General features: G+C 35.7%; 2 protein-coding genes across 4 annotated transcripts in view; both read left to right on the top strand.

Moving 5' to 3' along the window:
- The window catches only part of LOC107723312 (discoidin domain-containing receptor 2-like), a 40,573-nt gene extending 34,102 nt beyond the window's left edge, over positions 1-6,471 (top strand). The window contains exons 12-17 of one of the 3 annotated variants that reach the window (XM_016531876.1): positions 793-1,037; positions 1,307-1,434; positions 1,957-2,154; positions 3,289-3,523; positions 3,963-4,112; positions 5,283-6,471. In XM_016531876.1, coding sequence (XP_016387362.1) covers positions 793-1,037; positions 1,307-1,434; positions 1,957-2,154; positions 3,289-3,523; positions 3,963-4,112; positions 5,283-5,420 — 1,094 coding nt within the window. In that variant the 3' untranslated portion in view covers positions 5,421-6,471. Of the gene's footprint in view, positions 1-792; positions 1,038-1,306; positions 1,435-1,956; positions 2,155-3,288; positions 3,524-3,934; positions 4,113-5,282 lie in introns of those variants that run through there. The other 2 variants (XM_016531877.1, XM_016531878.1) reach the window with 2 other exon arrangements.
- A 3,369-nt stretch (positions 6,472-9,840) lies between these two features.
- Positions 9,841-10,913, top strand: part of LOC107723306 (sesquipedalian-1-like) — a 4,397-nt gene continuing 3,324 nt past the window's right edge. Inside the window, exon 1 of the mRNA XM_016531869.1 lies at positions 9,841-9,933. The gene's annotated coding sequence lies outside the window, so the exon portion shown is untranslated. The remainder of the gene's footprint in view (positions 9,934-10,913) is intronic.

Below are 10,913 nucleotides of genomic sequence, written 5' to 3'. Positions count from 1 at the left end.
GCATTTTGGACCAGCTGGAGTTTGTTTATTAAGCGTGCAGAACAACCACCCAATAAAGCATTACAATAATCTAACCTTGAGGTCAAAAACGCATGATTTAACATTTCTGCATTTGACATTGAGAGTATAGGTGGTAATTTAGATATATTTTTGAGATGGAAAAATGTGTGAACTGATCTCTTCCTCTGCTAGTTACAGCACGAAAGTCCAGCGACGTTATTCTACTCTTCTGTCTGGTTTGTTTGTCGGGCAAAATGGCAGATTCGTCATTATGATTGGTCAGATTGCCTGTCAATCAAACTCCTGGCGAAGGGTGAATTGATTTCCGTAGCATTTTTTGTGGAACACAAAAGGAGATATTTCGAAGATATTGGGAACCAAACAGTTTCGGGGTCCCATTGACTTCCATTGTATTTTTGTGGAACCCAAAAGAAGATATCTTAAAGAATGTAACCAAACAATTTTGGGTCCCATTGACTAGTATGGAAATACTATGGAAGACTATGGGACCCAAAACTGTTTGATTACCAGCATTCTTCGAAATTTCTTTTTAAGTTCCACAGAAAAGTCATACAGGTTTGGAAAAACAAAAGGGTGAATAAATGATGACAGAATTTGTATTTTTGGATGAACTGTATAGAAAATAAATAGGGTGGCAAATAAAGAGATGCATGAAATGAAGGGGAAAATAAAATAGAATGCAATGGGAAAGATTTACATATAAAATAATTAGTAATATAAATTAGAATTGGCCAAGCTTACTGACATGTTGACATCTCTTTCTCTGTGCAGCCTGTAGCGGAGGATACGCCGAACCTGACGTTACCCTGTGCACCCCACACCAGTGTTTTCAGAGCAGCGTGCCGCACTACGCTGAAACAGACATCATTAGTCTGCAGGGTGTCACCGGCAGCAACATGTACGCCGTTCCGGCCCTCACCGTTGATTCCCTGACACGAAAGGACATCTCGGTGGCCGAGTTCCCTCGAGAGAGACTGCTGTTCAGAGAGAAACTGGGAGAAGGCCAGTTTGGTGAGGTGAGTCCCGATGAAGCACAGCAGGAGGTTTTCTTACCACTGCTGTTGTTCCTTTGGTTCCTTTGTCTTTTATTCAGAGTTAGTTGGGATCTTTTCACACACTCTTTACACTGTTTTATAAAAAACAGTGTTGCAATGCCTGATATTTGTTGCATGACATGGTAATACCATAGTACGTTGTGGTATTTTTGCATGCAAGTGTGTTTCCGTTCCCACGCTGTTTAAGTATGTTTGTTCGCACATGTTCATACTGTTGTTGCTGTTACCAGGTACATTTATGTGAGGCCGAGGGTTTGGCTGAGTTTCTGGGAGAGGGTGCACCGTTACCGGAGCAGGACGGCAGGCCAGTGCTGGTAGCAGTTAAACAACTCAGAGCGGATGCCACCAGCAATGCCAGGTTTGGGGGGGGAACACACAAAAAACAATTGATTGGAAAGTTGCATCATAGAGTGAGGCTTCTGGGAAGCTCTTGCCTAAAAGTTTGGAAATGGTTATGTAATTATGTTGTGTTTTATTTGGTCGGCACATGAATTAAGACAAACAATAGGCAAACGGGAAGTTTGGCAAGTTTAACATTTTTGTTTAATATAACAAAAAAATTGTAATATGTGTTATATTATTTAAAATGTCAAAGTATTCATTAATTTTTAAAGTGATTTATTTATTTATTTATATATATATATAATTTTTTTTTCTATGTGAAGAAACTTTGACTCCTTACAGACTTCTAATCCTTCATAAAATGTCTAAAATTGTTTAAGAATGCACAGTTATCATTGGAATTTTTCTGTCAGAAAGTGTTCATCCGTTTACAGCTGGATTTTATTTCTCATTTATTATCGTCAGTCAATATTTACTGATGGATGCTGACATTTCTCCTGATCCCATGATAACCTTTCGGACTTTTGTGTCTGTGTAGAAATGACTTCCTGAAGGAGATAAAGATCATGTCGCGTCTGAATAACCCAAACATCATTCAGCTGCTGTGCGTGTGCGTGAGCTCCGACCCGCTCTGCATGGTGACGGAGTACATGGAGAACGGAGACCTCAACATGTTCCTGTCCCAGAGAGAGATAGAGAGCACACTCACACATGCCAACAACATTCCGTCTGTCAGGTGTGTCCATCATTATGAAGAAGCCTGAAATGTACAGACTTTCATCTCCAGATGCGTCAATATTCTACAATATTCTACAAGTCAGAGTCAAGCTTAACATTCTTAACCTCCGAATTCTTCAACTTAACCTTCCAGTTTCAAGTCAGCTCTCAATTTATGATGGAAATGTTTCAGATCACAGGGTAAAAATGAAGCCAAGTTTTGAAGTGAGACCTCTGAGACTTCAAGTCGTATTAATAATAACGTCAATAAATCATTTCAGTCTGTCCTTTTTTGAAAACCTGAATTAAAAACCTGCATTTTTGAAGAAGTACCAGCAATCAGATTTGTTACACTCAATTGCTGAACACAAAATGAAAAAAAAAAAATCTTTTACTCACCCTCAAGTTGTTTCAAACCTGTATGATTTTCTTTCTTCCTTTCACACCACTGTTATTTTAGTATTATTTATTCCAAAAGGTACATCTGGAAAAAGGGGGGTCGTCTTATAATCAGGGTCGTCTTATATTCGGGCCAATACGGTGTTATACTATTAGATTTATTATTGTTTATACTAATATAGTATTTATTAATATTTCGCATGGTTTTTTATTTTAGTTTGTTTTAGTAGTTTTGTCATGTGCTTTTGCCATTGTTATTCTTTTTTTAATATTTCTATTTAGCTTTAATTTATTTTTATTTCAGTTTTAGTAATTTTAGCACTTTATACTTATTTATTTCCTTTTTTAAGGTTTTCATGTAATATTTATGTTTTTTGTATTATTTTAATTTTATATTCATATATAAATATATATATATATATATATATATATATATATATATTCACGCAGAAGACTTTTAACAGAATATCTGTGCCATTCTTTTGCATGCTTTGAAATGGAATGTTCTGGGGCTCCAAAAAGTATCGTAAACGTTGTCCATATGACTATTGCGCAAGTCTTCTGAAGCCAAAATATAGTTTTATATGAGAAAAAAAGATCCAAATTAAGATTTCCATCTCCGATATAGCTTTCGAGTCTCATTTGTGCTTTCACACATTCAGACGTGGTACAGGTTTGAAGCCAGGTCATATCTTGTGTGCATTCGCTGTTTTATTCTCATGAACTCAAGACTCTTTTATTTCTGTCTCTGCAGCATTGCTGACATGTTGCACATGTCGGTGCAAATCTCTTCTGGGATGAAGTACTTGGCTTCTCTGAATTTCGTGCATCGTGATCTGGCCACACGGAACTGCCTCCTGGACCGTCATCTCACCATAAAGATCTCTGATTTCGGCATGAGCAGAAACTTGTACAGTAGTGATTACTATCGTATACAGGGGCGCGCTGTGCTGCCTATACGCTGGATGGCCTGGGAGAGCATCTTACTGGTGAGGGAAAAGAGGCTGTAAATGCTGTTCTTTTGGACTTTCTATTCATCAAAGATTCCTGGAAGAGAAATGTATCTTGGTTTCCACAGAAATATTAAGCAGCACAACTGTTTTCAGCATTGATAATAATAATAAATATTTCTTGAGCAGCAAATCGGCATATTAGAATGATTTCTGGAGGATCATGTGACACTGAAGAGTGGAGTAATGATGCTGAAAATTCAGCTTTGCATCACAGGAATAAATTAGATTGAAAATATATTCAAATATTTCACAATATTACTGTTTTTACTGTATTTTTAATCAAATAAATGGAGCCTTGGTGAGCATAAGAGACATCTTTCAAAAAAAATTACATTTAACTGTTAGGTGGAGACAATTGTTTGCAGTGACTTTCTTTCTTTGTATCAGTGCAGTATGTGTGTGTGTGTGTTTTTAGGGAAAGTTCACAACAGCTAGTGACGTGTGGGCATTTGGAGTAACTCTGTGGGAGATCTTCACTTTATGTAAGGAGCAGCCCTACAGCCTGCTGTCTGATGAACAGGTCATCGAGAACACCGGCGAATTCTTCAGAAACCAGGGGAGACAGGTACACACTTGGAAAACTTGAACTTTACTTTGATTTTGGTTTCGCTTTTGATTTGAAGTGAGTGAATTGTACTTTTCATTTGGTGAAGTTAATCCTTTGGTAAAGTAAACTAATCTGAAGTCAAGTGAATCGTTCTGAGGTGAAGTGAATCGATTTGCAGTGAAGCAAATGGATCTGAAGTGAAATTAGCAGGGTTCTTGTGGGTGCTTAAAGTCTTAAATTCAGTTTGATCAAATTTAAGGTCATAAAAAGTTAAATGGTATAACAAAGTTTTAATGATCATTTTAAAAGGTCTTTTATTTTGTGGACAGAAAAACTAGAATTGCAATACAGACTAATGTGATTATTAAACTTCAAAAGGCTGATTTAATTAAATAAATGTGATGAGCAGCTGGAAGTAAAGCATATACATTTCAAAATAAGAGTCCCTTTGCGTTTTAGTACAGTTTACAATTAAAAGTCCCACATTATGCATAAAATCTTTTTTTTTTCAGGATTGTATTAGTATTTTACGCAATACAGAATAAACTATATCTTCATTTAATTCATTGTAAACTCTTGAAGCTTCTCTCTGGGCTGCCCCATCACAGGAAGAAAAGACAACTACTATTATTTATCACATTCAATATACTAATTTTACTAGTATCGGCACAATAATCTGTTGATTTTTCTTTAAACATTATTTTTTGTATCAGCAAAATCCAATATTGATCGACCTCTGATTTGTGTGTGTGTGTGTGTGTGCGTATATACAGTGTGTATATATATATATATATATATATATTAGTGATGTCAAACGATTAATTGCGATTAATCACATCCAAAATAAAGGTTTTTGTTAACATTAATATATATATATATATATATATATACATACAATTATTATTTAAGTAAAAGAATTTGAGATAAATTATTTATTTTTGAATTAAATGGTTTTGTTCTATATGGACATATGGTATTAATTTGAAAAGTGAATTAATCTGAATTAAAGTGAATTGGACTAAAGTGAGGTCTGAAAAGAAATGATTCAAAATAAAGTGGTTAATTTTTTTTCTGGCAAACTTTGATGAGACTGAATGAATGCACAGCCACAGGATGCAAACCTTCGCATGAACGGTTACATTATTTACATGGATGTTTCATCCGTTTTTTCTCTCTCTTTCTCCCTAGATCTTTCTCTCCGCCCCACCACTCTGTCCATCCTCTCTGTTCGAGCTGATGATGCGTTGCTGGAGTCGTGACATTGCAGATCGCCCCACTTTTCACAGATTGTATCAGGCCCTGCTAACTTTTGCGCCCCACTCATGACCGAAACCTGCTCTACTGAAATAACCTGGAGGAAAACTGTTATACAAGTCTTCTGACTGCTCGCCAGTCACTGAAGTAGAGCAGGAACATTATAGCCACAATGTAGCGTCATTAGAGCGGTAGAAATCCAAAGGAGGAGAGATCTAGAGATGATGAGATTTCACAAAAGGCATTCATTCATTTATCCACTCACATATTCATCTCCATTGGGACTCAAAGAGCTTTTTTTTCCAATCCATAGACACTTGAGATTTTTTTTAGACTTGTTGTTGTTCTTTCCCTTTTTTTCTTTATCATACATGTTATTTCTGTGTCTTTTTCCCAGAAGAACAGTGACTCTTGAGCCTACTGTATATTCTAGGCAGAAGGAACCAACTGGACAAATGTTGTGTTTGTCAAAACTGTGGTTGTGTATCGTTAAGCACTGCTGTCTTTGGTTTTTATTTCATTTTTGTCTATTTTTGTTCCTTATTTACCCCCACACTGGAGTTACCGTGTCTTAAGATATTATTTGTTGTTTTGCTCTCTAAATATGAATGTTTTTACAGGTTCTTTGGATATAGCCGGGTCAGAGACTTGCTCTGCCTGGATCTAGCAGAACTACTGTTATAGTTAGATTAAAAACCCTTTCGGAGGAGAAAGGAGATGGTTATAGAGCCAACAATGGACTGACGTGCAATTGAATGCACTGTTTCTTCCCCCCAACTTCTAACAGGCCACTTTAAAGTCAACATGAAATCAGAACAGACCAATGGACCAAATAAGACCATGTTTTGGGAATGATTCATCCGTGCAGGTTTCCAAAGAAGACAATGTTTGTTGTTGTAGTATTTCATCAAAATGTTATAACTTGGTTCTTGGTTAATGTTAAAAAAAACAAGAAGCATTTCCATTGTGATACGTCAAGAGGTTCTTGGGGCATATTTGACCTTCACGCTCCACATGCAGATGTCCAATTATAGAAGTAAAATAGGTTGTTAATGCAATTTCATGTTGGCTTTAAAGGAATAGTTCACCCAAAAATGAAAATTTGCAGAACATGTTCTCACCCTCAGGGCATCCAAAATGTAGATGAGTTTATTTCTTCAACAGAACAGATTTGGAGAAATGTAGCATTACATCACTTGCTCACCAATGGATCCTCTGCAGTGAATGGGTGCCGTCAGAATGAGAGTCCAAACAGCTGATAAAAACATCACAATAATCCGCAGAAACAAAGAAAGCAATATTATGGACAGATGACTCGAATTTTAGCCTGACGCAGCAATTTAAGCTAAAAACACCTTAATGATGGATTTGTTTGTTACAAATACGCAGCTTTTCACTTCACAAGACGTTAACTGACGGACTGGAGTCGCATGGATTATTGTGATGTTTTTATCAGCTGTTTGGACTCTCATTCTGACGGCACCCATTCACTGCAGAGGATCCATTTGTGAGCAAGCGATGTAGTGCTACATTTATCTAAATCTGTTCTTATGAAGAAACAAACTCATCTACATCTAGGATGGTCTGAGAATGACTACATTTTCAGCAAATTTTCATTTTTGGGTGAACTATTCCTTTAAAATCCAGCAATGTTTCACCACCACAGCCAAACAAACTGAATTTCAACTGTTGCAAAGGAAGACACAATACTTCCTTGTTATTGGCATCCAGTTCTACAGTTGCATTGTTGTTGTATCTAAATGAACTAAGTCTGGCTGAGGACATACAGGACCAATAATATCAATATTGTTGAGATCCATTTTTTTTATCTTCGATCTCTGTAGAAGGCACATGATTATGGGGGAATATGTATGTAAGTTTAAAAGTATTCAAAGCACATATTTCTTTCTTTTAATCCACTTTAATGTTTTATAAATGTCATTGAATGTTTTTAGCATAAGTTTGTGAATGAATGAGTGTTGCACCAAAAAAACTTTTGGTACACTACGATGTAACCAATCTGATATTTCCGTCTTTTATCATCAGTGTGTACTAGTTTCTACATTCCTTTTCTGTAGTTTGTGTTTACTGTATTTCAGAAATTGTCTTCAAATGTACAGGAGACATTTTATTGTTTGGCTGCTGAAAGGTTCGGCTATGCAGGACGTTTTGAAGAGTCCTCCAATAGCACTGGGATTTCGATTGAATGTTGGTGGTAGGAAAGCTTAGGAGAAGGGCAACCACTAAAACTCAATCTCCCAGAAGACTTTGCTGAAGTGAGCCTGAGGTAATTTCTGTTATTACTGATCAGAGTTTGCTTTTCACTACATATTTAGAGACCAAGAGTGCATGTCTGTGAATGCGTGATACTGTGAGTGTTTTTTTTTATATATATATATATATATATATTATTTTGATTATTTTTTTATTATTATTGATTATATGAATTTTTGACTTTGGTTTGACTGTGGACTCAGTCACTGAAGTCCAAAGGAATAGCTGATGTATTAATTTGTGAGTTTGGCCTAGACACCCTTCAAATGTCTAGAAAAACTTCTACAAAGGGTACATAGTACAACACTAAACAATCTTGGCAGAGCAGTGTTACTTGGACTACAATCATCTGAGCAAAGCCAATTGATATTTTATAACACCTTTTCTATTTCTAGTTCTACACATACAAATTTTTTTCACATATAAAGTGGGGAATGTCTTTCAAACACATTAAAGGATTTCGATTGAATGTTGGTGGTAGGAAAGCTTAGGAGAAGGGCAACCACTAAAACTCAATCTCCCAGAAGCCTTGCTGAAGTGAGCCTGAGGCAATTTCTGTTATTACTGATCAGAGTTTGCTTTTCACTACATATTTAGAGACCAAGAGTGCATGTCTGTGAATGCGTGATACTGTGAGTGTTTTTTTTTTCAAGTGAAAGTAAATGTACCTTATTTTATCATTTAGTATTAAATAACAGTCTTTCGTTCAAACCTTTTAACTCTCTGTATGTGTCCTTCATGTACATTACATAAGCAGAGTAGATACTGTATGTATAGTAATATATTGGAGACTAAGGAAAACTTGTTTTCTTTCATCTTTCGTATTTTCCATAATAAATACCGATTTTGCTGTAACTGCAGTGTTAATGCGTTACTTATTCTGAATACTATTTTATTTTTCTAAATATCTGAGTGTACACTAAAAAATGCTAGGTTAAATATAACCCAACGCTGGGTTAAAAACAGTGTTACTTGGACTACAATCATCTGAGCAAAGCCAATTGATATTTTATAACACCTTTTCTATTTCTAGTTCTACACATACAAATTTTTTTCACATATAAAGTGGGGAATGTCTTTCAAACACATTAAAATGCACAAATTATTTCTTATTTACATGTTCAGTAATGCAGGGATTACCAAACTTTTTTTGTCAGACAAATCTCTTCACCTAATATATTTATTTGAATTCCCCCTGAGATTTTAAGATAATAAGTTAATAATTAAAGCAGCACTATGTAACTTTTTCTGTTCAAAATTTGCAAAATGTATATAATGAGCGAGTACATCATGAATTCATCTTCCAAACCGCGTTTTTGTCTTATTCCGAATCACTACGGTACACTTAATAAGTACTTATATTTGGACTATTGTAGTCTGGTCGGGTCGTCACCGCTGCGGTGTAACACATACCTGCGTGAATCGCCATAGACATAAACTTAGAGAAGTAGCTCCGGTTGGAATGTTCTTCCGCGGGATGTGTGCAGTTCTGTTTATTAACCGCTAGAGCGCCAAAAGTTACATAGTGCTGCTTTAAGTAACACTTTTGCATGCTCACGGTTCTCTGACAATGGTCACATGACATGCAGGTAAACAAATTATTTTTTTAGTAAGTGTTTTATTTTGATTGTTTTTATTTTAAAATGATTTATTGTAATTTTACATTTTTATGATTTAATTACTAGCTTTTCACTAAACTCGTGAATCCCCTACAGTTCCTTCACGATCCCCAGTAACCTACGTACAGTAATGTAATGTTTAGTGCACTTCATTATATTAATAACAAGAAATGTAATATATTTTCTTTTTCTTTGCATTTTTTATATCAGTATATGGTACGAGATTATCCTATTTAAATCAATATGATAAACTAGTTAGGTCAAAAGTAATCAAAAAGTAGTTTGATTATATTACCTAAAATGTGTAATGTAACGGATTACGTTACTAACTACATTTTTGTCATGTAATTTGGAATCAGTAACGGATTACATTTCTCAAGTAGGCTTAATCTGCCCGCTCTGGCGATACCGTCACTGTACCTTAAACCACCGCAGTATTTTGTCAAATATAACCAAACGGAATTCATATAATCCAAATACAAATGTAGTCATATACCCACTCTTAAACTTAAATTTCAGTTTGTGAGAAGAGCGTGTGACTCATTGTGATCTTTATAATAACCCATTGTGTGAGAATACGCACACATGAGCGAGAGATTCCTGCAGCGTCACGTGATCGTCAGACTCAGGGAAGGAAGACTGAAGGGGAGGAAAACTGTCTGCTGGCGACCAATAACACGCTCAAAAGGCAGGTTAAACATCGATATAATCTCGAAACGACGTACTGGATTTCTTAAGCCTTTCCCTTTATGAGTTTCTCTATCTTTGTAACGCGGCTTTGTAACCGTTTTACGCTAGTTACGGGGCTGCATTTGATGGTTTAAAATCAAGCAAACCGCTCGAGCTGTGAGTCGAGAATGACAAAGACTGTAAGACACGTTGACTTTTTTTCCCACACGTTATGCTTATTATGCATGATTTGCTTACTTTACGGGTTTAAATGAGTTTGATCATGTTTAATTAGCTTTTAACACCGTTGTTGTTGTGTGCTACAGATCTGACTGTATTTGTGATGCTCACTTGAAATGCAGTGTATGGATGTTATTTCAATGTTTCTAGATTCTTGAACGCACGTTGATATAAAACTGCTGTCTGGATCACTAAAACTTTTGCAGTAGGCTCTAATCGGTGGTTGGGTCAGTAACACTGTGTTTTTGCTGTGACAGTACCATGGAACAGTATCAGATGGTTAATACCATGGTATTTTGACGTATACCATGATATTGACATTTTTGTTTCATGGTGTTTACATAAAACTTGAAGCTGTTTCCAAGAACACCATTGGTAATACCACAAAACATGTACAAAACATGATACTACCATGGTGCTTATTGTTTCCTTTTTTGTACATGCATATTAAAGATACAAAAAAAAGTGATCAGATATCAAAGGCTAATACAGTAGTTCTTTGACATGGTAGTGTATCATGACATTTAGATGCAAAGATAATCCTTTCCTGGAGTACTGTGGTAGTAGCATAGTAAATGTCCAAGGCACTTCAGAAAATACCAGGGTATACCATAGTATCTTTTCAGGCTTTTCACAGCCATGAAAAACATGGAGATGTCAAGAAGTTAAAAACATTTAAAATAAGAGTTTTAGTTACTTCCAGGCCTGGAATAGTCATTAATATTATTTGTATATAAATATTATGTTGTATTATATATATATA

This window comes from Sinocyclocheilus rhinocerous, unplaced genomic scaffold (assembly GCF_001515625.1).
Source record: "Sinocyclocheilus rhinocerous isolate Xijiao unplaced genomic scaffold, SAMN03320098_v1.1 scaffold665, whole genome shotgun sequence".
Lineage (NCBI taxonomy): Eukaryota > Metazoa > Chordata > Actinopteri > Cypriniformes > Cyprinidae > Sinocyclocheilus > Sinocyclocheilus rhinocerous.
The sequence above is the reverse complement of the archived record's forward strand: the minus strand, read 5'-3'. Positions and strand labels throughout refer to the sequence as shown.